Source organism: Heteronotia binoei, chromosome 11 (genome assembly GCF_032191835.1).
Source record: "Heteronotia binoei isolate CCM8104 ecotype False Entrance Well chromosome 11, APGP_CSIRO_Hbin_v1, whole genome shotgun sequence".
NCBI lineage: Eukaryota > Metazoa > Chordata > Lepidosauria > Squamata > Gekkonidae > Heteronotia > Heteronotia binoei.
The window spans coordinates 50,211,479-50,239,056 of record NC_083233.1 but is presented as its reverse complement, the minus strand read 5'-3'; the positions used below and the strand labels follow the sequence as shown (position 1 = coordinate 50,239,056).

The window sequence follows — 27,578 nt, the reverse complement described above, 5'->3', positions numbered from 1 at the left end:
AAGAATAAGCACTGCACCTTCTGAAAGAGAAACATCTCCTAGACCTTATCTCGTTATCTTGGAACTTACCTCCAGACAGACTCATCTCCTTTTCCCTCATCACAACCCACTGAAACATGAACATGTTGTCTAAACCATGCAACATCTAGGCATTCAAGCAGTTGACTCAGTCCCAACAGAGAATACTAGAAATACGTTATGGTTTTTTTACTGTTTCCAAAGAGTCCAAAGCTATCCTCAATCTCAATAAAACAAGCAGATTCTTGATCCAGAAAAAATTCCATATGGGGACCCCCTGAGCAATCTTGAGGCTGAGTCCTGCGTTTATCCCAAGGAACAATACTGTTTTCAGGAGCTTATTCTGACCTCTTCCTGCTCATAATATACCGCTTCAAAGGAGCAGCACTTCTTTGATGTCTGGAGAGCCCTCAAGTTTCACACAGATTAGACCAAGAGTTTTATGGATATCGTGGACTAGCAAAAAGACAAATAAGTGGGTTCTAGATCCATTCAAGCCTCAGTTCTCTATAGAAGCTAAAATGCCTAAATAGTCACATTATGAGAAGACAAGAGTCACTGGAAAAGGCAATTATGATAGGAAAAGTTGAAGACAGCAGGAAAGGAGGAATAGAAGATGATTGACTCAATCAAAGAAGTCACAACCCTCAGTTTATAGGACCTGAGCAAGGCCATTAACATTTTGGACATCATTCAATCATACAGAGTTGCCTTAGTCAGAAACAACTTGATGGCACTTCAGACATACTTAGAGAAACATGGCTGTCTCAGTGTCCATTCTTGGATAACAACGTATTGTCTTCCTGTCTGTCCATATAGCTGACGGCATAGTCCTGGTGGTGTTTTCCAATTTGGCAATTCCTGAAAGTATTATTGCTCACTCACAAAAAGGACAGTGTCTGCAACAGCAAATGAGAGAAGGACTCCTTAGAGGAGATTTGTGATCTTCCATCTATTCCTTCACTCATCACTAAACAAGCAACACTTTTACCTCTACAAATCTCCTCTCCACAGGCAACCTTTAGATGAAGGGTCTTTAAACCAAGAATGGTTGACAGGTGTCAGGTGATTTCACAAGCAGGGAGTTCTTTTTCTAGAGCCAGTTTGGTGTAGTGGTTAAGTCCATGGACTCTTATCTGGGATAACTGAGTTTGATTCCGCACTCCTCCACATGCACCTGCTGATGTGACCTTGAGTCACAAGTTCTCACAGAGATGTTCCTCTCAAGAGCAGTCTTTATCAGAGCTCTCTCAGGTCCAGCTACCTCACAGGGTGTTTGTTGTGGGAAAGGGAAAGGAGATTGTAAACTGCTCTGAGTCTCCTTTGGGCAGTGAAGGGTAGGATATAAATCCAATTTCCTCCTCCTCTTCTTCTTCCATCCAGAGATATATTGTGTTTTAGTGGGGTTTTTTTAAACTCTCCTGTCTGTTCACAAGTAGAGAAAAGTTAAGTCCTCACTTTCTGATCATTTCCTCTTTGACTGGAGTTTATTCAGCCATTCTGGTTCAATTCTTGAGAGTATCCTTGTTTTCTCAGTATGATTTCAGTTTGTCGGTTGCTTTGTTGTGGGAGAGCTCTGTCTCATCTCTACAGGGTGTCCCCTTTTGGATTATGTAGTTATGACTCAGGTTTAGTTCATGGGCTTCCTTGAAGTCTGGGAGCTTGTGGGAAATTTCTCCTCCTAGTCAAAGTTGCTTTGCCCTGCCTCCTGGTCTTAGAAAGCAGGGCCTAACCCAAGTGAAAATGAACATAAGAATTAGAAGTTCATCAGGTAAGAACTTCTGTTAATTTCTCTGTTCATTTCTGCCTTTCTCTGCTCTATATTTTTGTTTTGTTGTTGACATCTTGAAGAATGTCCCTATTCCTTTTCTCTGTTGCCACTGTGCCCTCCTGCCAAATGTGGTCCTTTTTGTTGTCTCTCCTCCCTTCCCTTGTGTCTCTGGCACTCATCCAGGAGGGGAGGCCGGTCTTAATTCTCTGGTCTGGGCTTGAAATATTGGTGTTGTCTTGTGTTTTTGTTTTTCTTGGTATGCTTAATAATGGTGTTAATTCTGCTGCAGCTGTATTGGCTTGAGTATATAATCAACAGACAATTTATTAACTTTTGAGTCCCAGTTGCATGATGGGAATGAATTGGCATGGGCGCTGCATTGTTTAACAATCTCTGTCTTTCTTTCCCTCTCTCCCTCCCCTCTTCCCTGTCCTTGATGATTTTCATCCCCCCCCCCCCCACCCACCCAACATGCATCTTTTCATGCCTCTCCCATTTGCTTCTGTGGCACCTTCTTCCTCTTTTTTCCCCCTCTTTCCGATTCTTGCTCCTGATATATTTCCCCCACATTGATGCCCCGATTGCCTTCCACCATATGACGAAACGAGGCAGTTCTGACACTGTCTGCTCCCCCTGTAGTGCCAGGCTTCTGTTGTACAGTCGGGGTGGACTGGAAGTCTCTCACCACTCCAGCATGCCTCCCCCTCACCACCGATTACTTCCCAGATCGTCAAAGTCTACAGAATGACTACACCGAAGGTTGTTATGACCTACTTCCTGAGGCTGATCTTGACAGGTATGTGTGTCCTTGCTCTGTGGCTGTGTGCCAATGACATTAAAGCTGCACTGCCTCTCAGGGCATCCAGATCAGAGTTAAAGTCTCTAGCAGTTGGAAAGTGGCAAGTGCTGCAGCAGGCAGTTGAATTTCCTCCATGATTCCCTATCCACTCATAGGCAGAGCTGTGTGTTTCTTCTGCCCTTAAAAAGTGTCCATGCTCACTTTTTACAATAGTTTTGTATTTGATACTACTTGGTAGGGTTGCCATTCCCCAGCTGGGTAACCAACAAACAGCTATGCGGATAATGGAGCAGAAAAACAGGTAAAGAAAACCTCCACGAAAACAAGCTTCCGAAGACAATAATAAACAACAATAAACAAAATACTTCAATAAATATCTAAAGAGTTTGTTTCAATAAATATTACAAAGAATAATATATAAAGGACCCACAAGCCCACACCCAAGGTCACTCAAAAACACCTTGCCAAGAATTTCTGGACATTTATTTGTTTTGAGTGACCTCGGGTTTGGGTTTGCGGGTCCTTTATATAGTCTTTGTAAATTTATTGAAACAATCTCTTTAGATATTTATTGAAGTATTTTGCTTATTGTTGTTTATTATTGTCTTCGGAGGCTGGTTTTCACAGTCCCCAGTTGGGGGCAGGGGATCCCCTGGTTTGGAGGCCCTCCCCCCTCCTTCAGGGTTATCAAAAGGGAGGGGTTGAATGTCCACTGGGCATTCCATTATACCCTATGGAGACTGGTTTACATAGGGTATAATGGAGAATTGAACTGTGAGGCTCTGGGGAGGGGCACTAGAGGTAGAGGCACCAGATTTTCAGCATAGCATCTGGTGCCTCTCCTCAACAAATCTCTCAAGTTTCAAAAAGACTGGACCAGGGGTTCCAATTCTGTGAGCCTCCCCAAAAGGTGCCCCAATTATCCATTATTTCCAATGAAAGGAAGATGCTTAAAAGGAGCATGGTCTCTTTAAATGTGATGGCTAGAACTCCTCACAGTTCAATTGTGCTTGTCACAGTGTTGCTCCTGGCTCCACCCCCAAAGTCCCCAGATATTTCCTGAGTCAGACCTGACAACAACTCTAGTTATTATTAATGCTTATATATTTTGAAAATTGCATATAAAAAGATATATAAATTTCATCTAAGTGTATTAGTTTGCAGTTTTCTATTTGAACATTTATGGTGTTCTAGGTCACCTGCAGGATTGACTGTGGATTTGATGACTGTTCCAGCCATCTTTGGAACAGGTAGTGAGCTAAGTTGGGAGCTGGTGCTGTAGCCATCAGACAGCTGGCTTGGCACTGCCTGGAATTTTAGTGCCTGTCTTGGCAGGTCTGTTTAGAGGACTGACCTGGATGGCCCAGGCTAGCCCTGTTTCATCAGATCATGGAAGCTAAGCAGGATTAGTACCTGGTTGTTATGTGAACGGGAATCCACCAAGGAAGTCCAGGGTTGCTACAAAGAGGCAGGTAGTGGATAAGCACTCCTAAGCATCTCTGGTCTTGGAAACCCTGTGGGATCACCATAACTTGGCTGCAACTTAATGCCCCTTGCGGAAAAAAAAATCATGGGGTGCTCACAAGCATTTTGGTTCCCGATTTGTTCAAGACATAAGATCATAGCAGCTTAAGGTCCAGTTCTTAATGGCAAGTGCTCCTCAGAATTGTCCCAACCCAGATTTTATGGCAGCACCTTTTAGATTACTGAATGCAAGAACAAGGTGATGAACTGCCTGGTACCCTGTAATGAATCTCTTCCACTCAGGAGGGACGAGGAAGGTGTTCAGATGACTGCCCACCAGGTGTTTGAGGAATTCATCTGCCAGCGTCTCATGCAAGGTTACCAACTGATTGTGCAAAGCAAACCACAGAAGCCAGCTGCAGCTGTCCAGCCCCCTCTCAGCAGCAGCCCTTTGTATAGCAGAGGTGAGCCACTTAGACTTCCTAGTTCTCTCTCCCCTGTATAGAAAGGAACATTCTTCAGTCTACTAGTGCAGAACAGTAAAATGGTAGGATGGACTACAGAACTTCTGATTGTGGATGAGGGGTTATGTTTTGGAATGCTCCATGGGTTGAAACGAACTCTTCTGCCATTGAAAAGTGAAAGCAAGATTTCTTCTTGCTGTTTTCTTTTTTAAAATATAGATGCATTCAAAAATGGCATCCCCTGCTTACTCTGTGTAGCAGGGTCATAGCCAGTGGTGGGGCTTTAGGGGCTCCACCCCCTATTGATTAGGGGTGAGTCCCCAAAGCTCCACTGTCAGCCAGCAAGTTGCTTTCTGAGAGCTCTGTGAGAGCTGGCTATGGGGCTAGTTACTCCAGAGCAGCCCTGTTGAGCTGCATACAATGTCACTGAGGGCAGCTGGGCTAAAAACCATCTTGGTTTGGAAAGGACAGGAAGCATTTTCCTTTTTTTTTTTTTTTTTTTAAGTTATAAAGTATTAAAAAAGAAAACCATGTTGAGCTGGAAGTCCTAGCCAGGCATGGCTGCTGGGGTGCACACAGCAAAACTTAGTAGAAAACAAAACGCTGCTGGGTGGGAGCATGTGGAGGAAAGAACAGTGCTCACCTATTGTTTTCACATTCAGAAGAACTACTTGTGAATGGCTTTTTAAAGGTGAAGAGGACCAGGCTGGCCTCTCATTTACTGTGAGGAGCAGGGCAGGAACAGGGGAAATGTGTAGTTGGATGTGCAGCCGGGCTGAGGAGAGAGACAACAGCAGAGAAGAAGAGGAGAGGGCTCCCTCTCTCCCTCCAAGCACTGGCAGGTAGTGAGTGAGGGGTGATACTTGTCTTACTGTGTGAATTTAATTAATGCCCCCCACCCCAACCCCTACGGGGCTGCTCTGAACGATATAGTCCATTCCCTCCTGCTGCTGCATGCATAGACCAGGCTAACTTTTAGAGATAAGTACTGACTGCTATCACACAGGCAGGTTATAATTTAGACATCTTGGAGCCCGATACTGAGGTGGAGTTTGCATTGTCGGGACTGTGCTCTTTTGAAACTAGTTTCAGTGGTGCTTATGCAGGAGGACTGACAGGTGGTTCATTTCCCATGGATCAGACCATCTGTCTGTCACCCACCTGTTATGCCACAGTCTACTTGTTTCAAGGTGTTTAGCAAAAACTGAGGATCTTGCCAACAAGTTCAGAGAAGGTGCTTGGGGAAGATTTAAATTCTTCAATGGCTGGAAATATAGCAGAGTTCTGTTACGCAGACTCAGAAGATGAGTATTCTGTCTCTCTCCCCACTCCCCCTTCCCACCCTGGTCTGCAACTAGGACTTGTGTCACGAAATCGGCCTGAGGAGGAAGATCAGTACTGGCTGAGCATGGGCCGGACCTTCCATAAGGTGATCCTGAAGGACAAAATCATTACTGTCACTCGCTATCTACCAAAGTGAGTATCCATTCCAGTCATCATGTGGACTGGTTGCTCTCCAAACACTTGTGAATGGACCCTCCTTCCCATGGGATTCTTGACTTTATATTCCACAGAGAAGCAGCAGCAGCAGCCCATCAGTGAGCAGGAGTGATCTGGGTTTAAAAGAGTTCTGCCTCATTCTCTTACATTCAGCGAAAGTAGGGACCTTAGACAATGGAACTCCAGTACCCCATATAGACTAGCAACTTTACTTTTAAAAAGTACCAGAGTTACTGAAATTTCCTTCAATCTTTTCAGGTATCCTTATGAATCTGCTCAGATCAACTACACCTACAGTTTGTGCCCTTCCCACTCTGACTCCGAATTTGTCTCCTGCTGGGTGGAGTTCTCCCATGAGAGGCTGGAAGAATATAAGTGGAATTACTTGGACCAGTATATCTGCTCTGCAGGTTCAGAGGATTTCAGGTAGGCAGAGCCACAGTTGTGTCTGTCCCATGCCCCATTGTTTTTCCAGATTGTCCAGCTCTTAGTTAGTAAATGGTTGAGGAACTTGTGGCTTTTTGAACAACAGTAGGAAAGCCACCTAACACAGAGGAAAAAATGTAGAGTTTGGTGATGCTGCTGATAACAGTTTTTGCTAAACTGCAATCTCAAAGCACAGCTCGTCGGAGATTTTGCTCATACTCCAGCCTTCAATTAAGGCTTATCCATTTGTTCTAAGAATCTGCTTTCCTGAATGTATGAAATTACAATCTCCAAGTACGGGAAGAATATTTGGGGGAAGAGGATCAAAGAAAGTTTGTGTGGGATGTAATACTTTTAAGACAACAGTCTGCAGAGATATGCGTGAAATGCAATATAAATTCATGAGCTGTTGGTGTGGAATTAGTAGAATGTGAAATCCAAAATGTTGGGGAAAGTGTAGATAAGTAGGGACTGTGTTCATGCTTGGCAGGTATGCTCTGCAGAGTGAAAGCTCCTGGACTGGTATTTTCATGAACATGGCAAAATCATGAATCATGCAGAATGAGAAGATCTTACATTGGTCTTGCTGCATTCTGTTAAACCAGGTGTTCCTTTTCCATCTTGCTTTACTTCTCTACTGCCTGCTATTTGCTGCAGAGATTTCCTGAAGTATATACAACAGTAGAATCAGTGCCCAAAAAACCTGTGTGGCAAAAATCTTTCCAAACTTCGAATAATTCAATGATATTTTATAATTCTAATAATAATTAAAAACAAGTACATTGGCAAACAACATTTCCTCAAGGTGTGTAGATAAACAGGTAGCTAGCCAGATAAGTTCCAAAGTAATGAATTAGAGAGACTCTCAACTCAAATCCATTTGGAGTCCCATGTGGGTAAGTATCATTTCTCACTGAAATCAATCCATAAGGATACAATACCCCGCTGACTGTAAACAAAAAGGGAGTGTCTCCGTGTTGCACAGAAATCTCAGTCCATTCCTTAAGATAAGATTGAATCCGTTGAAAAACACTCCTCTCTCCTCCTCTTCTCAACGCGTTGGTCAACTATACTTAAATGTGCGTTTTGGGGACACCCATAATAACCCAAGCTTTATCAAGATCCGATAGCCTTATCTCTTCAGCCAGATGGCACATTGTCATCTTTGAAGAATGGCCAGAGGGAGTGGCAGGGCAGCAAGCCCGTTCTATTCCACACCTCTCTCCTGGGTATGGAATGGAACAGACTTGCTGCCCTGCCACTCCCTCTGGCCATTCTTCAAAGATGACAATGTACTGTTGGCTGAAGAGATAAGGCTATTGTTCCACATGGCTCTTGATAAAGCTTGGCTTGCTCTGTGTGGCCCCGAAACAGTGCATTTCAGTATAGTTGACCAACCCGTTGAGAAGAGGAGGAGAGAGAAGTGTTTTTCTACAGATTCAATCTTAAGGAACAGACTGAGATTTTTACGCAACATGGAGACACTCCCTTTTTGTTTATAGTCAGTGGGACATTGTATCCTTATGGATTGATCTCAGTGAGAAATGATACCCACATGAGACTCCAAATAGATTTGAGTTGAGAAACTCTCTAATTATTTTTATCTGACTAGCTACCTGACTGTTTATCTACACACCCTGAGTAAATGTTTGCCTTTGAGAATGTACTTGTTTTTAATTATTCGTAGAATTATGAAATATTATTGAATTATTCAAAGTTTGGAAAGTTTTTTGCCACACAGAGTTTTTATGGGCAGAGATTTCCTGGGCAGGAACACAGAGGCAGTCCAGAGCTCCATTTCATCAGGATTGGAGAGAGTGTGACTCGTATATAAATGAACTTGTCAGATCTGAGCTGCCGTCATTTTTTTCTGATGACTTGGTTTGCCTTCTTCTCCTGTATTGATTTTCTCCAGATGAATGGGATGAGGTCCCAGAGCAATATAAAAATATTTCTTTACTGCAGTACACTTAATTGTTGAGATGGAATTGACTGAAGTTGCTTCTGGAACTTTAAAAGTAGAAAGAGTCTTGAGGCACTGTAAGCACTAATAGATTTATTGAAGCATAAGTTTTTGTGGGCTAGAGACTACTTCAACCTTATGAATGAAGTGAATAGTGGGCTCATGTACACACACATACACAGGGATAAATTTTTAACAGTGGGTTAAAAGGTCATAAGAAGAAAGAAGTGTCATTTGAGGCATATCTGTGTAAAACTTCAGTGTATACAAGATAGCACACCAGCTGTTCACAGCAGCTGTAATTAGTGATGGTATGGTCTACCTCAGCAGTTCTCAACATTTCCAAGCTTGTAGGCAGTTTTGGAATTCTGGCACAGGGTGGTGGGCGCAACCACAAAATGGCTGCCATGGGAGATGGAGTCCCCCCTCCCCCTCACACAGACAGATGAAACACAAGTGCAGAGAACAAGGAGTAATTTTTAAAAGTGAGAGAACAGAATCAACAGCATGGTGGCAGCTGACACCAAAACAATGTTATCTTAATTTGTACGGCCAGTGAAATCTCCAGTGGCCAATCAGGAGCCCTGCTAGGCAAGAGCCCCTAGTTAGCCCCACTCACTTTCTAAAAACACTCGTCAGGCATCAGGAAAAGCGGTTAAGAAAGATGCCAGCTCAGTTTAATGCCTGGCTAATACAGATGAACCTGTGGATACACTGTCACTGAGCAGTTTCGTGCTAGAGTGTTGCTTTGTAGTTCTTTTATTGAAGATTGGTATGTTTCTGGAACTGTAAGAGTCCTGTTTTATTGTTGAAATTATTGTTGAGATAATTTGTTTACAGCCATGCTTGTTCCGAAAGCAAAATCCAAAACCATGAACACAATTTATATAATACTTAATTTAGTGAGATGTTGGAGACATTTGTTGTACTTAATGTGTCTTGTTTATAGAATGTAATCGATTCGTTGCCTTGTGGTCTCAGAAGTATTTGGTATAACTTGAAATCATCACCCTTTGAGTCTGCAATGCAGGCGCAAACAAAACTTAATATCATGTTCTGAGGACTTTCCCCCCAATCCCTTGTGATTTATTTTTTACAACATAAACTAAGGAGGAGTTTTGGGTAACTCAAAGGCTTACACACTGTTACACATCTTTTGGTTGGTTCTAGTATGGGTTATGTTCTTCAGGCCAAATAACATGTTCAGGTTTTTAATGAGTTGGCTCTGGGTTCCTTCAGCCAAACAGTAGCCACAGGGAATGGCTTTAAAAAAACACACACAAAAACAAGGTGAGCCCAAATGGGCTTGGAATGCCATCACAGGGGGAGGAAGGGCTCTTGCAGGAAAGCAACGCCGGGGGAGGAGTCATTTTCCTGCTTTTGCTGCTCCATGTAAAGTATTCCAGGCGCAGGGAGCAGCAAAAACAGGTAACCTCCTCAGTGGTGTTACCATGCAGGAAAACAGCTTGGAATGGGGTGGGAGAAGCTTTTCCTTTCCCCATGGCAGCATTCCAGACCCACTCAGGCTCTTTGTTTTTTAGAAGCTATTCTCCATAGTTGCAGTGGAGCTGCAGAGAACCTGGACCCAACTCATTAAAAAACCAAACATGTACTTCAGCCAGTTTGGTGAAGTGGTTAAGTGTGCGGACTCTTATCTGGGAGAACCGAGTTTGATTCCTCACTCCTCCACTTGCAGCTGCTGGAATGGCCTTGGGTCAGCCATAGCCATCTCAGGAGTTGTCCTTGAAAGGGCAGCTGCTGTGAGAGCCCTCTCAGCCCCACCCACCTCACAGGGTGTCTATTGTGAGGGGAGAAGATATAGAAGATTGTAAGCTGCTCTGAGTCTCTGATTCAGAGAGAAGGGCAGGGTATAAATCTGCAGTCTTCTTCTTAGTTTTAATGTTACCATTTTGATCAGTCTCATCTCTAGATAAAAGATTCTGCAAATGTTCTGGCTGTGATATTCCTCCCCGGGGTGCGTGAAAATTTCCATACATGTACAAACAGGATCATAGTGGAATTCTTGGGAAGTTGTGAGTAACTTGGAAAGAAACTCTTGCGTAGAAAGGAAAAGAGAGTCGTGTAGAGAGATTATTAGTCTCTTTGTTTGCCAACAGCCCACTTGTCTATGGTAAACAAGAATCCGAAGAGTCACAGAAGTGGCTTCTTGCTTTTCTTTTAGATCAGCAAGTTAGTAAAATGTTCTGTGAGCTAGTCATGCCGTTCACCTGTTTGCAGTTGATTTACTGTCCTTTATTGCATTTGAATACCTTAGGAGAAACTCATGTTTAGCCATTAGATGCTCATAAAAATTGTATAGGGTATAAAGTGTTCTGCTTGATATATTTTTTCTCTTAGTCCTTCTGTTTTTCCTCTGTACAGTCTCATTGAATCGCTGAAATTCTGGCGTACCCGCTTCCTTCTATTGCCAGCCTGCGTCAGTGCCACAAAGCGCATTACAGAGGGTGAAGCCCATTGTGATGTATATGGTGGCAAGCCCCGCTCAGATGAGGAGGAATGGCAGCTTTTGGATGGCTTCATCCGCTTCGTGGAGGGGTTGAACCGTATTCGCAGGCGTCACCGATCAGACAGGATGATCCGGGTGAGCCAATAACGTGGTGTGATTTTCAAAGCCATTTCACACATTATGCCGGTCAAACTCAGATTTGCCACTGGACATACACTTGACAAAGAGCCCCACCCAATCCTGGTTCTCTGACAGATGTACGTGTACTATGCATGTCTCTGTCCAATTTCCATCTTGTGGCTACTTGCATCTGATAGAATGGGCTCCATGCTGTAAAAGCTTATGCTAGAATAAAAACATGTATACTTACTCCTGGTTATTCAAAACACCTTAATTGTGCATGTAAGGATAGAAGTCATAAAGGAAGTTGACACCACAAACACAAATATAGCACACAAGAATTCATAGGCCTTCTGGAAATCTTTCTTTAAAACCACAATGAAGTAGTGAATGCTCCTAAGCCACATGATAAAGTTCAGCTACTGAAGCTGAGGAGTGTGTACATGGCCCTGATTTACGACAACAGAGAGTACATGGAATTATTTATAGCCTAACAATCTCATTGGAGGAACAATAGCCATATACCAGGGGTGTTGAACTCATTTGTTACGAGGGTTGGGCCTGACATAAATGAGACCTTGCTAGGCCAGACTATGTGTGTCATAAAATGTAGTCACCATAATAGTCTCCTGATGAACATTTAGCTTCTTAAGTATTTAATTACTTTGCCCCCTCTCCTCTCCTTTTTCATTTAGAAAAATGCAGTGAAAGGCTTACAAATGGTGGGTCCACTCTCCACTCATTCACTGGAACCATCTGGACCTCCTCCTGTTGGCAAGAAAGGAACCTCTGCCCTTTCAGCTCTCTTGGAAATGGAAGCTAGTCAGAAGTGAGTCTGATCAATCAGCCAAATTAGGACAGTCTAGAGGAACATATCCCCTCCCTTTTTTTAACCACAAAACTGAACTCTGCAGAGATTTCTCCTTGATAGTTCCTATTCTCTGTTCCATGTTCCTTGATTATGGCATTCTTGTGAGGGAAAACATGTAGTTGTTCTTTTTTTAGCAATCTCGTTTTGTGACCACACCCATTTGCTTTCTGTCTTGAAAGCTTTTTTGAATTGTACACGATATAGCATACGATATTGTTAGCAAGGTTATATGAACATGTGACACTGACTTATACCGTCAAATCATTGTGCCATCTAGTTCAGTATCATCTTCTCTAAATGGTAGCAGCTCGGCAGAGTCTCAGGCAGAGAAAGATCTTTCCTCCAAACCTGCTGCCTGTGGCCCTTTAACTAGAGATATTAGCAGTTGAACATGGGACTTTCTGCCTACTATTGTGGACTCCAGTCAACAGTCCCCACATATACCAGCCAAATCTGTGGATGCCAGACTGCATGGCACTGGTGCAGAGTGCAGACTTAAGGGACCCAGAACAAATCAAGATTTCTGCAGCTCTATCCTCTTCCCTGCCAGTGTGATCCAAGGCATAGTGTCTGTGACAACACTTACTGTAGCTAGCCTTTAGCCATGTTTTGCAGGTTTACAACTCTGGCAAAAACTAAGTATAGCAAACACTTGCATAAAAATAATACTACATCAGGGTTAACTTTCAAAGAAAAGGAAGAAAAAAATGTGCAGGAGGCACAAGCAACAACTTGTGCCCATGTTACACTCGTCATTTCCTAGCAAGTTGGAAATGTCATTTCCACATTGGTCCTAATATTTTTATTGCATTACTTTTCCATGAGAAAGTAGTGCTGTTCTGGGCTGTAAATGAAGAGGTGCTAGGGTGGTTCTTTTATAGCAACAGTCTGTAGTATCCATTAAGAGTCATAGTCTTCTCCAAGTTCTTCCACCTGCACCAGCATGTCTGCCAATGTGAACCTCCCAAAGCTGCCTGAAAGTTTTGTGAGAGGTTTGTGGGATGGGATGGCACAAACTGAGGTTTTTGAACCATGAACCAAGCATAGTTCGTGACAAATTTTGGTTCATAATTCAGTTCCTACCCATCCCTAGTGTGGACCTTCTAAAGGTCATTCAGGTAAAAAGGGCTACATTTTTAATCTAGAAAAGTGCATGTACCCTGCTCCTAGTATCTGAATTCCAATCTCAGCTTTCCAACCAGCTTTGGCTGAAGACCCTTGGAAGTCATCCTGAACTTCTGATAGGTAACACTGCCTTTTTAGGTGTCAAATAATTTATTAGGGAGCTTCGGTTTAAATTATTATTATTATTAGATTAGAATGGACAGGAGTGCATTTGAAAAGAAGCTAAAGGCTGCAGTGTTGTATATTTAGTTAGCATATAACCATATGAATTTATTCTTTTGCTGCTTCTGTCCTGTTTTTCATTTTCTGTGTTTGCAGAGTATTCAGTTCACCCATCCATTATACTTCTAGTTCCTTTTTATTCTTCGTTTTTGTTTGTAATATTTTCTTTTTTATAGTTGTGTTTTAATAAATGGCTTTATTTGTCTCAGTTAAGTTCTGGAGTCTGTGTATTCTGTACTGTTTCCGTGTTTGCCCTCCAGAGCAATATAAGAACCCATTCTTTGTGTATTTCATTTATTATTCATATTGCGCATTTACCATTCAGTAGTTGGAATTCACATGCTAGCAGCAGACTCAGATTGTAGGTTAATATTAGGGATTTTGTTAAGCTCTGATCCAGAAAGAGGATTGTCTTTATGTTCTCACTGCCTGTCCCTTGTTTTCCAGGACTCTGGGTGAACAGGCCGCAGTGGCTGGAAAAGGCTGTGTCCAGCAATCAGAGAGTGGCAGCGTAGCCATTACACCCACCTATGTGGATAGTCCACGCAAGGTAAAGAACTACTGGACCACTTAGACAGGGAGGGAGGTACTGATAGTTGGCCTGATGCATGTGACTAGCATGGGCCCATAAAATAAATATTGTGGAATGTTTCCGACATAACTTGTCACTAGCAGGCATGGCAGTGTGTTGTCCATTTTGTCTGCCCACACTTCAGGGTGATTGGCATTCAGATTCAGCATCGTTCCTGATGAAACAAGAAGAGCAGTAGTTTATAAATGAGGATCCATCATGCTGGGCTTTTAGAAAAATATTTGCAGTACAGTTTAGCCTTCATGAGGCTTGTTCATTGTAACCGTAGCAGCTCCTGTCATCTTCTGTTCTCAGGCACTTAAGTGTTTTCCCAATTCAGGTTGATCAAAAAGGCTGATACAGCATTGGTTTCTTTAAAAACTGTGTGCCCCACCTTTCTTCCTGAAAAAATGGGGGCTCAAGGCAGCCTCCAAACATAAAAAATGTACAGAATGACAAATTTAAAAAACAGAAAAGGATCTGCAACTACAGTTCATCATCTTGTCAGCAGAAGATGCCCATTATTCCCCTTTACTCTCAAGCAAGGCAACAAAAAGCTCCCCAAAACAGCTATATTTCTAAGAATCAGGGCAGAAGGTGCTTTTGTTCTTTATCTTCAATGAGCACTCATTCCAGAGAACTGATGGTCAAAAAGCCCATAACCAGGCTACAGATTATATGTTGCATTTGTCTGTCTAATGCGTTTTATCTCAGCCTTCCTTCAAGGAGCTCTTAATGACATACGTGTTTCCATTTCCTCATTTTATCCTCAAAACAATCCTCTGAGCCAGGGAGAAAACAGCTCGCCCAAGATCAACTAGCAAGCTTTATGGAATTTTGAACCCAGGTCTCCCAGGACATATCACACTAGTTTTCATGTGATGGCACCAACAAAGACTATTGGAAGTGTTATGGACGAAAGAACAAAACTGGTTAACTGTTAGGCTATATCAAAGATTTCAGGTTTTCACGGCTGGTAAAATCATTAGGGTTTGTAGAATCTTTCGGGATCAAGTGCCGTGTTCTACTGGAGAAAGTTTTCCTTCCAGACGTTTCGTTCTCAGCTGCGGAGAACATCCTCAGTGGCGTTGCAGCCGGAGCAGGTGCTCAGACCTTCTTGGCTGCTGTGCATTGAGTGCATTGAGCTGCTGTGCATTGAGATTCTACAAACCCTAATGTTAGGCTATAATTAGCTATGTCTTTCTGTAGTAAGGGCTTTTAAAAACAGCAGACTAATTAATTTTTAGTGGGTAACCGTGTTGGTCTGAAGCAATAGAACAAAGTTTGCATACAGTGGCACATTTAAGACTAACAAAATTTAATTCTTGGTATAAGCTTTTGTGTGCATGTATGCTTCTGATGAAGTGTGCATGCCCACAAAAGGTTATACCCAGAATTAAAATTTGTTGGTTTTAAAGGTGCCAGTGGACTCAAATTCTGTTCTAATTTTAATGCTGAGGGAAACCCACAACTGCTCTGGAGTTTAATATCCTGGTGAGGGGCACAATAGGATTGCCAGGTCTGTGTTGAAAAATGCCAGGAGTCTCTGGGGGTGGATCCAAGAGAGGGCGGAGTTTGGGGAGGGGAGGGACCTCAACATGGTACAATGCCATAGAGTCTATCCTTCAAAGCAGCCATTTTCTTCAGCTGAAGATCAGTTGTAAAAGTGAGAGATCTCCAGGCCCCTACCATGACATAATATTGCCAGCTGTGAGGAATGGAATGCTATAAAAGGTTATTTTCTCAGAAGCCTATCTAGCTTGAAATACAATAGTAATGGCATACTTTTAATTAGAATATCTGTGTATAGTGCTTAAAAGTGTGTTGTGTACATTAGTTCAGCAATAAATCTAACAACCCATAAGATTGTACTAGGGGGTTAAACATACCAGACTTCGGGCTGAGGTAAGAACAGTTACTTGCCTCACACTACCTAGTGAGTGGCAGATGAGAGACTTGAACCAGGGAACTTCCTAGTGCAGTTTTAGCCACTAATGTTACACAGCTCTGTACTTAATGGACACACGTTGCTAATCACTTTTTGGTGTTGCACCAGGCAAGAAATTAGATGTATGATGAACAAGTGATGACTCAGGGAAATGAAAATCTCAGAAAGCTCCATTATCCCATCAAGCAATTAGACAGCAAAAGGGACAGTCTTTCTTTTGCATATCAATAGTGGACCGATGGTGTGGCTCAGCGTAAGGCATTTTCATATATGTTGAGAAGCCTTCTAAGGCAAGTACAGTGCAATCCTAAGAACACTTTCCTTATGAGTAAATGTCTCTGCATAGACAAGAGAAGGATTCTGAGTAGACCTATTTCAGTTTGCTCACTTAAACATAGCAAAAGCAATGCAACAACCCAGGAAGGGAAGTGTGTATCTCATTCTCATTGTGCCTGCTTGAACATATTAGCAACATTTTGCTCCCTTTCTCCTGTAGCTGCTTTCTGGCCTTTGAACGGCTGTTACTCTTGCTGGTGTTTTGCGGGGCTCTCTGTTGCTATGCAGTTTTCTTAACATGAAGGGCTTCACATTGCTCCTGGTAGATCTTGGCCTGAGATGTGTTCTATAGTCATGGCTGTGATTCTTAGGAACATGGTGGGGGGGTGGGAAATGTAGAATGTGGGAATGGGCACCAAATACAGTTTCCCAAGATTCTCAGCTTTCAGTTAAAAAAAAATCAAACCCTTATAGCTATGGAAACTACATTTGCTTTTAAAAAATAGTTGGACTTTGCCTACTACCTCGTTAGGCTTCCTGAGACAGTTTACAATAATGTTAAAAGTACAATGAAACCAAATAAATTAAGATACAAACATGTGGAAGACAACTACTGAAATACCTGAAGCTGGAGAGAGGCAGCCAACAAGGCTTTTCAGTGGCGATGGAGCAATGTTCTTGTCCTTTCTGTGCCCAACAAATGAGAATAAATGATACAAAATAAGAGGCATGATGAAAAGAATGTCCTTTTGCTCATGCTGCTCTTGCCTAATTGTGCTTTTCTTGGTGTACAACCTTAAGCTTTCTATTTGTGGCCCTCCAGCAGAAGGACAGGCGATGCTGGCACTTTGCATTCTGGGGGTCTTGTTTGAATAGAAACCTCTGTCTTGGGAATCTTGTGTCCTTCCTCCTTCCTTGTGGTAGCAGATCTGCAGAACTTTGTGTCTTTTATCCTCTCGTTCCTGCTGCCGCTGCTGCTTCCAATGCCTTCAGGATGGGACCTTCTTTATGGATTTTGTTCGGAGCCCACGTACGGCAACTACCTTCCACTCTCAGGTCAGTTTTTAGATCAGGGTATGTCTTCCTCCCCCCTTCTGTAATTTTCTCTATAAACATTCTTAAAACAATTGTCATAATGTTTTCCTCGTTGTAACATCAGCTTTGACTCACAGACAAATGCATGCTAAAATATTGCTAGTCATTACAGTGCCACTGGAGCTTTGTTTTATATCTGGCAAAGCTGTAAAATGAGCTTGAAAGTTTGAAACTTCTTTCTGAGGTCTGAGTTTGATTGTGAGTTAATTACTGGGCAATATAGGTAGACTATTTTATGAATATTTACTTCCCATCTTTTAAAGAAAAAAATCTTTGGCCCTGCAGAAAAAACAGATAGCCAGGCAGGATTTTATGCAGTTGCACAGTAAGAAAGAAACCTGCTTTTGCCTTCTGTTGTTCTGGCCAATACATACAGAGTCATTCAGATATTTTGCAGGGTTTGGGCACTTACTTGATTATTACAATTATCTCTTGTATCTTTAACTTTGGTTAGACCAAATTAGACTACTGGAATGTAGTGTTTGCTCACACTGTGCCCCAGATTGTGTTTTGAAAGGGCTGTGTCCCAAACCAGGCAGACAAAGAGAGTACAGTGAGCTGTATAGTTTCCACCAGTTTAGTTGTGTCCCTAGATTCCACAGCACACTTGTCAGACGAGCCCTGGTCATTCATCATCATCATTTTATAGATTTAACCACCCACACAGTTTGTGCCAGTGCTTAGGTATCGGAAAGATTTTCTGTGCAAGAAGATGATGTAGAATTTTAATAATATTTTGACTGTCATGAAATAGCTTATAGCTGGCGGGGGGTGGGGGGAAGACAGGCAATTTCCCACAAATTAAGAGTTAAAAGATGGCTGACATGACAAAGCAAAATACTTTTAGGAACTAAGCATACTTGTAAGAATTAATAATTTACATTTAAAATGAGTCAAGGTCAGTCAATGCTGAATTTGGGTTGCAGATGCTCAAGGTAACAGTACTAGACTCTTTTCAGTTGCAGGATTTGCTGTGGTGACTTGCCTTCCCTCAGCCCTATCTCTGCTGTTGCTGCTGGGCTTGCTTCCTTCTCTCCTCTGTGCCTCCTCTCACAAAGCTTTAACATAATGTGCTGCTGATGGTGGATGGGAGCTGGCAACTGCAACCTGTCTCTTTTTAATGTGGAGGCTTTAGGGGCTCATGTTCTTTTCAGAAGGCTTTTTTTTATTGTTCCGTCTGCTGCAACTTCTGAGTATACTACAGAATGTTGCACAATATGGGAGGAAAGCGTTCTGTAATATGTCACTCAAGTGGCAGAGCCGGGAAGGGGAAGAGAAGGTTTATGTCAGATTGTCAATGGTTCCCTGAAAACTTTAAGAAAAATGTGTGTGTCTTAAACAAAAGAGATAATTTGTTGTAACTTTGTAGTCGGAGTTTTTCCAGGCTTGGCTTTGATGGAATACAAATGGCTTGTGCATACATGTAGTCATACATACACTACCTCACTCCTCAAAGCACTCCTATCTTCAGCTGTGGAAATGTTCTATGCTGGGTATTTAGTGCACTCTGGTCCCTCTGCCTGAGGGAATGTGTGAACCAGTCATCCTCATTGGGTTGCCTATTGGCATCATGGCACTCGCCTGCATGTTTCCTTTATTTATTGATTTGATTTCTAGCCCTCCCTCCCGTGCACAGCAAAGCTCAGGGCAGCTTACAACAATGCATATAAACATTTAGCCTATATAAATCAGTTAATCCAGTTTGGTGGAGTGGTTAACTGCACGGACTCTAATGTGAGAGAACCAAGTTTGATTCCCCACTGCTCCACATACAGCTGCTGGTATGACTTTGGATCAGCTACAAGTTCTCAGCAGAGCTGTTATCTCAAGAGCAGCTCTCTGAGAGCTCTCTCCGCCTCATCTACCTCACAGCTCTGATTGAGGCTAAGCAGATATCTTTTGGACTAGGGGATCATCAAAAGGTGTTGGTCCTTAGAGTGTAAAGCTCTTTGAGGGACATACTGAGAGAGACAGTCCTGCAGATACGTTGGTCCCAGACTGCAAAGGGCTTTAGAAGTTAAAACTGGAACCTTGAACTTGAACTGGTAGTCAACTGGAAGCCAGTGCAGCTAGCAGAACACTGGTTGAATATGGACTCTTACTGGTGACCCAGTGAGGACATGCGCTGCTGCATTTGGGATCAGCTGAAGTTTCCAGGTCACTCTCATGGGTAGCCCTGGATAAAATGAATTACACTAAAGGTTGCTGTTGCATGGATCACTGTAGCTAGGTCATAGGAAGAGAGGTAAGGGACCAGTTGCTTGACCAGCTGAAGATGGAAAAATGCTGATGTAGCAATACTTGTGATTTGGGACTCTATTGAGAGCGAGGCATCCAAAATCACACCCAGACTCTTGATCATTGGCGTTGGTATTATTAATGCCCCATCAGGAGTTGGGAGTTAGATCCCTGACCCAGTCATCCCACAACCCACACACAAAATTCCATCTTTGATAGATTTAGCTTCAGTTGATTCCACTTCAACCAACCAGCCGTGGCTTCCAGACCTTTGGCCAAAATATTTGGGGTGGTATGCATCCTTCCATCAGCAGATACAGCTGGGTGTCATTAGCATTCTGGTAACAACCAAGCCCAAAGGACCAACTGGGCCAGGAGGCACATACAGATGTTAAGAACATAAGAGAAGCCATGTTGGACCAGCCAATGGCCCATCCAGTCCAACACTCTGTCACACAATGGCCAAAAACCCAGGTGCCATCAGGAGGTCCACCAGTGGGGCCGGGATACTAGAAGGCAATTCCCACTGCCTCCCCAAGCACCAAGAATACAGAGCATCATTTGCCCCAGACAGAGTTCCATCTATACCTTGTGGCTAATAGCCACTGATGGACCTCTGCTCCTTATGCTCTATTCCCCTCTTGAAGCTATCTATGTTTGTAGTTGCCTCCACCTCCTGTGGAAGTGACTTCCATGTGTTAATCACACTTTGGGTGACAAAGTACTTTGTTTTATCTGTTCTAATCCAACTGCTCAGCAATTTCATTGAGTGCCCACAAGTTCTTGTATTGTGAGAAACGGAGAAAAGTACTTCTTTCTCTACCTTCTCTATCCCATGTATAATTTTATAAACCTTTATCATGTCACCTTTCAGTCATCATTTCTCTGAGCTAAAGTGCCCCAAGTGCTTTAACCTTTCTTAACAGGGAAAGTGTTCAAACCCTTTAATCATTCTAGTTCCCCTTTTCTGCACTTTTCCCAATGTTATAATATCTTTTTTAAGGTGTGTTGACCAGAATTGTACACAGTATTCCAGATGAGGCCGCACCATCGATTTATACAGGGGCATTATGATATTGACTGATTTGTTTTCTATTCTCTTCCTAATAATCCGCAGCATAGCGTTGGCCTTTTTTATTGTAGTCGCACACTATCTCAACATTTTCTGTGAGTTATCTACCATGACTCCAAGATCTTTTGGTCAATCGCCACCAGCTTGGACTCCATCAAAGTATATTTATAATTAGTGTGGATTACTTTGCATTTGGCTGCGTTAAACCTCATTTGTCAAGTTGACACCCACTCACCCATCCTCAAAATATCCCTTTGGAGCGCCTCACAATCCTTCCTAGTTCTTACCACCATGAACAATATTGTGTCATCCACAAACCTAGCCACTTCACTGCTTATTCCCAACTCCAAATCATCAATGAACAAATTAAAAAGCAACAGACCCGGTACTGAGCCCTGCGGTAACCCACTGCTTACCACCCTCCACTGTGAAAATTGCCCATTTATACTCACTATCTGATCTTCTTCGTAGTCTCTGTGCTTCACACCCATGGGATAGAGTGCCTGCACCGATCCCCGAATCGGTATCTGAAAAGCCCGGGATTTTTCCGCATTCGGTGCCAATGGGCATGCGCAGGTATCTCAGTACACATGCCCACCGGCGCCAGCGTGGGGATCCCACCAGTTCCTTTCTGACCGCTGCGCGGAGAGGTTTGGCTTTCGTGTCCCCGGTCAGTGAGATATTGGGTTTTTGCCTTTATCGTTGTAAATAGCCCATTTGTTGTTTTTCTTAGCATAGATAGATAGTTAGTTAGTTAGATATATATATATATAAAAAAGTTTGTGTGTGTGTCTGTCGGACTGCCCTCTGGGGCCTTCCCCCCCCCCCCGTTTGTTTTCCCCCAAAGTTTTTTTCCCCTCAGAGGACTCTGAGCGGGTTTTTAGCGACTGGAGTCTATGGAAAGTCGCTGGGTTTTTTTCAAAAGCTGCCGTTCCTGCGGGAAGAAGATTGCCCCCCCCCCCAGACGGCCATTCTCTGCGTCTTCTCCGCTTGGGTGAAGCGCACCGTGTGGAGTCCTGCCCACATTGCCTCCGCTTCTCCAAGCAAACGAGGAAGAACCGGGCGGCGCGGCTTTCGGCAGCTTTAACCGAATCGGCACTCCACCCTCAAAAATCGGTATCAGGCCCGTCGGCATCGACCATGGCAGACACCCCGGCCCCAACGGTCACATCGGCTGATGTGACCCTGGTCGTGACCGAAATGCCGATCGAGCAAGGCTCCTCCACAAAACGATCCCATGACGGATCAGTGGAAATGCCCGCTAAGAAGCATCGGGATAACTCGGGGACTCGAGCATCCACCCCGAAGAAGGCCAAGGAGAAGCAGAAGAGGCCCCGCACTTCATCACCATCACGTGACGTTTCAGCACTGATTGTCCCGCCGAGGAAGATCCTGGCGTCCCCGTGCCACAGCCCATCGGCATCGAGAGGCAGTACTCAACAACACTGTCTCTCAATGTCCGAGCAGGAGATCGACCTCACCCAGTGATCCTCGTCATCCGGGTCACGGCGTCGCAGTAGGAGCGGGTAGATCTCAGAAGTGGAGGCTTCGGCACCCATGGATCCGTCTCCCCCGATGGAACCCAGAGGCAGACAGGAGCTAGAGCCCTCCATGGCACCACGCTGTTTCCCACCGCTACCATCGTGGGAGCAGCGTCAATGGCCGCCCTCCTATCCATACCCTCCTTATCAGTGGTATCCACCGAGGGAGTTTGCGGAATGGGATCAACAGTCCAAGGCGTCCTGCATGTCGAGGCTGTTGCACCATTCCCGAAGACCATCGGCATCGATCCCTCTGGAGAGGCGCACTACATCAGCGGCTGAGACTTGTCGGCGACCATCGACGTCGATCCGCTCGCCGATCCGGGAATCGATGCAGATCCTTTCTGAGCATCGGGAGTCTTCTTCATCAGACTCTGAGAGCGGTGCCGACACCCAGGAAGGTGCTTTGGAGCCTTCGCCAAGGTCCCAGACGACCGAAGATCTCCCGATTTCGCCATCAGAGGATCTGAAGTCCCATGGCGACCTAGTGAAGAGGATGGCAACCTCCCTCTCCCTGCCTGTGACGCAACCACAACCCATCGTGGATGATAATGTCTTTGACATTATGCAGAGGGACACATCCACAGCAATCGCTTTGCTGGTCACCAAAGTGATTCTGCAGGCAGTGAAGGAGCCCTGGAAGAGACCATCTTCGACTCCAGTGTCATCCAGAAGGCTGGACCATATGCACAGGGTCCAGGAGACGAGGGCTGAGTTCCTTTTCACCCATCCGAAACCGAACTCAGTGGTCGTCTCTTCTTCCTCCAAGGCATGAAAGGTCCACTCATCCCCACCCGACAAGGAGGGAAAGAAGTTGGACAATATGGGAAGAAAGGTTTACTTTGCAGGGGCCCTAGGAGTAAAAGTATCTAACTATGCAGCTTGTATCTAACTATGCAGCTTGTTCCGTATGGGAACAACTCACCCCTCTCCTCTCTTCCCTCAGCGAGGACAAAAAGGCTGCTGCCAGGAAGCTGCAGAAAGAAGGCTTTGCTGTGGCCAAGCAGCAATTGGCTGCAGCAAAGCACATGGTGGACGTGTCGGCAAAGGCAATCACGTCCGCTGTGTGCATTCGTCGGCATTCCTGACTACGATCAATAGCCCTGCAGCAGGACACTAAGGCTTTTGTCGAGGACTTGCCCTTTGAGGGGGATGGCCTGTTTAGCACCACCACAGATAGTGCGCTGCAGGAGATAGACAAGAGCCTGAAGACCTCTAGGAACCTGGGTGTGCAGGCCACCTCCAGGGCTCCTAAGGTGAAGCAGTGACACAAACCATGGGCCAAGAAGCCTTTCCAAAAATTTTCGCCTGAACAGCAATGGCGACCTCGCTCCGCCCAGCCTGACAGACCATCGTACTCAAGAAACAACAGGAACCACTACGGTTCTCAGACCACCGGCAAATCCAAGGGTGCTTGCTCTCAAAAGCAGGGCCTTTGACTTTCTCATGGCAAGCGTCATCGCCCCAACTTCAACATCTATCCGCCTCTGCCCTTTCCTACCTGCCTGAGAGTTGATCTCTTCAGACAGGTGGGCCTTGTCCGTTATACAAGAGGGCTACAAAATAGAGTTTGTGCAGATTCCGAACCAATCCGTGGTGATCACCACTCCCCCTTCCCCACCTCTGCTGGCGGAGGTGAACAACCTCCTACAGAAACAAGCCATAGAGAGAATTCCGATGGAGGCCAGGACGGGAGGTTTTTACTCTCGCTACTTCCTGGTCCCCAAGAGGGACGGGGGCTTAAGACCAATTATGGATCTTCGGAATCTGAACAAATTCATTCTGTATCAGTGTCAGGCGTGGGTTCATTGAAGCTCGCAAGTAAGCAGACTTAGTATTTTGAAACAAAGTTGTCTTTATTGGATACTTCAGAGTTACTCCAGCAAGGCAGGTATTGGAACTGATGGAGATCAGTTCGAACTATTGGCATTTAACCTTCTACATCAAAGCAATTGTTTCTACCCCCTAATTCCCAAAACAAGAGGTTACTTTGCATGTGAAATTTTTCCCAACGCATCCCCCCCTTATCTTTTCAGTTGGTGGTTACAATTCCCAGAGGCAACGTCCTTGGGGCCTCCGGAGAGGAGGTGCGAATTTGGCACACACTGTCACTGTCTATCTTCCTTTACAGACAGGGCTGGCTCGCCCACTAGGCAAACTAGGCAGTTGCCTAGGGCGCCAAATTGGGCTCCCCCGGAGCCCATGGCAAATGCCTAGTTTGACTGCCTCCCTCCCCCCCAACCTGTCTCCCCCCTTGTGCTTCGCCCGCCCCCCCTCCCTGGCGCAATCAGAGGAGCACGCTAAGGCTGGTCCTTACCAGCTTCAATGCAGCTGGTGACGCTTTAATCCTTTGAAGAGCTCGTGAGAGGAGACTTTGCTGACCCTCACTTCTGGTTTTGGGAAGGAGGGGGAGCAAAGTCTCCTTCTGTGGGCTCTTCAAAGGATAAGATGCTGCGCCAGCCACATCAAAGCGGTAAGGATCAGGCGCGGCGTGCAGGGGGAGTGATGGAGCGTGGCACTGCCTTGCAGCGCTGCAAAGAGAGGAGGGGGGAGCCTGCCTGGGGCATCACGCACCCTTGGGCTGGTACTGCTTACAGAACCCATGCTTAGTCTTCCTCAATGTGCCTACTAATTCTCTCTTTAATAATGGTTTCCATCAACTTACCCAGTAAGTCAGACTGACTAGCCTGTAATTTCCCAGATCTCCTCTGGAACCCTTTTAAAAGATGGGGGTGACATTAGCTACCTTCCAGTCCTCAGGAATGGAGACAGATTTTAGTGAGAGATGACATATTTTTGTCAGGAGAACCACAAGTTCACACTTGAGTTCTTCAGAACTCTTGGATGTATGCCGTCCAGGCCTGGTGATTTATCAGTTTTTAAGTTGTCTATCAGTTGTAGGACCTCCTCTCTCGTCACTTCAATCTGACTCAGGTCTTTCAATACCTCTCCTGAAATCAGCTGTTCTGGAGTGGACAAGCACTTTTCATCTTCCACAGTGAAGACAGAGGCAAAAAACGCATTCAGCTTCTCGACCATTTCCCTATTGTCCTTCAGTAATTCTTTTACCCCTTGGTCATCCAAGGGGCCCACTGCCTCCCTGGCTGGTTTCCTGCTTCTGATGTATTTGAAGAAATGTTTATTGTTGGTCTTCATGTTTTTTGCAACATGCTCTTCAAATTCTTCATGTTAAATAGTATAGGAGAGAGGATCACCCACAGGAGTATGCCATATACTATAGGGTAACATAATGAAACCCTCTCCCCAAATGCTACTCTCTATCCTCAGTAGTGGAGTAATAAGACCAGCCACTGCAAAGCTGTCCCATATATCCCCACATTGGCGAGGCAATCGTGGTTGACTGTGTTGAATGCTGCTGTCAAATAACATAACAGCACTGACCTGCCTCAATCCAAGTATCTCCAGAGATCATCCATGAAGGTGACCAGAGCTGTCTCTGTTCCATAGCCAAGGTGGAAGCTAGACTGGCACAGATCCAGGGCAAAGGAATTTTCCAGGAGTGCCTGGAACTGTTCCACTGCTGCTCTCTCAACTACCTTATCCAAAAATGGAAGATTCTAAACTGGGCAGTAGTTGACTGGATCAGTAGGTTTTTTAAAGAGTGGTCTCACCACTGCCTCCTTTAAAGTCCCCAGAAGAGTCCCTGAACTCAGGGACATGTTGCCAATATCTACTGGGGGGGTGCGTATTCCGTCAGCATTAACGTTCACTAGCCAGGACGGACACAGGTCCAGGGGGGCAAGTGGTGGGCTTCACAGCACCCAGGGCTCTGTCAACCTCATCCTGAGAGAGTCAGCTGAAATGGTCCATTACTGGGCCTGAAGATGGCCAAGGGGCTTCCAGTTCACCCAGTGAATCAATATTGCCCTACAGGTCTTGGCAGAGCTGCAGGATTTTATTTGCAAAATAGCTCTCGAAAGCCTCACAGCTAATTGCCACATTACTATCTCTTTGGGTTTCCTGTGAAAGGAACATTAATTATCTAATTATCCTGAATAATTGAGCTGGGTGGGAGCTAGCCGATGCAATGGACATCACATAGAATTCCTTCTTTGCAACTTTTGCTGCCATCTCATAGACTTTCGTAAGCATCCTATAAGATGTTCTTGTGGCTATGTCACTCTAGTTGTGTCAGTTCCTGTTTCATCCTTTGTAGCTCCATGGTACACTGGGGGCTAGTTTATAAATCAGCTTGCCACCCAAGCAGGAAAGGGCTGGGACATTCAAATGAGCCTTCAGGACAAAGTGGTTCCTGGCACCCACCTGCTACTTCCCCAAAGCATCGCATCCCCAAAGAGGAAATCCTTGTTTTCCTCTGCTTCACCAGAGCAGGAGGTGCTTCAGAAGAACCTAGCAAGTATCACCTTTCTGTCTGCAGGCAGCGCTTGGCTTAGAACCTCCTACCATTTTGTGAACTTTCCAGTGTTTTGTGGTTGCCTCCCCAACAGCCATTTTGTGAAGAAGGCTACTGCTTGTTTCAGAATTTCAATAATGTCCTCAGGTTCAACAAGGTTGGGAATCTCTGATCTAGACTACAACCTTTAGGCACTTTAACTGTCAACACAAGGAACTGTAAGGCCCCAGAGAGTGAAGGATCCACATTAAAAAACATACACACACAGTTTTGAACACCCTCATTTTAACTACACTTTCTGTTGTATTTTGTCAGTTGTCATCATTATTAAACCAGGTTAGGTGGTTAACTTGTGGGCACAGGCAAGTGCAGACTAAAGAAGACAACATGTCTAGGCTGTGGGGCATTAATACAGCCCTCCAAGTAGTTTGAGCTCTTTAAATGTTTCCCTGCATATTTTTCCTTTGTACTTAGTCAACAGAACTCTCAGGTTGGTGCCTGCAATAACATGTATTCTATTCATGGGTCAGTCTTTAAATCTGATGTGTAGGGGGAATTCTAATGAATTGCTTGGTGGTGTTAATATCTTGCCTTTCTCAAGGTCTCCATTGATCAGATTGCTCCTCCAGTCCTAGAAGGCATCATGTTGATCAACTCAGGACAGTCCACAGACCGGAGCAACACTCAAGCCTTTGCCAGCTCCCAGATAGTAGGTGACCAGGGATCTTCTGCATCTGGTTCCATTGAGAACAGGTATGAAAAGGAGAGAAAACTATGCTTTTCCTGTTTGGTGATGGCATTTAAACCACTGTGACAGGGCTAGAAGAGTGCTGGGGTCTGGGAGACCTAGGTTCAGATTTCCACTCTGCCATGGAAACTTGCTGGGTGATCTTGGGCCAGTCGCACTCTCTTAGCCTAACCTACCTCACAAGGTTGTTGTGAGAATAAACTGGAGGAAAAGAGAATTATGTAAGCCACTTTGGGTCCCCCTTGGAGAGAATGGTGGGATATAAAAAAAGTAAATAAATAATACTGAACAACTGGGCTGCATGATTTTGATGGGTTAGGAAGGGCTCTATTTCAAGGCCCTACCTGGAACCCTCCCTGACTTTGCTGTCTTCTGCTCTGGGGAACCCTTTCTAAGGGAAGGGAGACAGGCAATCTCTTCTTCCTTTTGAATAGATGAGCTAAGAAGATATTCATCTATTATTAATACTGAAGAAGAAGAAACATTTCCCCAAAATTAACCAGA

At 44.5% G+C, this 27,578-nt stretch overlaps 1 protein-coding gene across 4 annotated transcripts in view; it reads left to right on the top strand.

The window, feature by feature from the left end:
- DEPDC5 (DEP domain containing 5, GATOR1 subcomplex subunit) overlaps nucleotides 1-27,578 on the top strand; it is a 69,279-nt gene that overhangs the window by 27,904 nt on the left and 13,797 nt on the right. Inside the window, exons 25-33 of one of the 4 annotated variants that reach the window (XM_060250105.1) lie at nucleotides 2,429-2,585; nucleotides 4,356-4,516; nucleotides 5,875-5,992; nucleotides 6,275-6,442; nucleotides 10,788-11,007; nucleotides 11,688-11,821; nucleotides 13,658-13,760; nucleotides 16,999-17,061; nucleotides 26,928-27,079. In XM_060250105.1, coding sequence (XP_060106088.1) covers nucleotides 2,429-2,585; nucleotides 4,356-4,516; nucleotides 5,875-5,992; nucleotides 6,275-6,442; nucleotides 10,788-11,007; nucleotides 11,688-11,821; nucleotides 13,658-13,760; nucleotides 16,999-17,061; nucleotides 26,928-27,079 — 1,276 coding nt within the window. Of the gene's footprint in view, nucleotides 1-2,401; nucleotides 2,586-4,355; nucleotides 4,517-5,874; nucleotides 5,993-6,274; nucleotides 6,443-10,787; nucleotides 11,008-11,687; nucleotides 11,822-13,657; nucleotides 13,761-16,998; nucleotides 17,062-26,927; nucleotides 27,080-27,578 lie in introns of all 4 variants that reach the window. The other 3 variants (XM_060250104.1, XM_060250108.1, XM_060250107.1) reach the window with 3 other exon arrangements.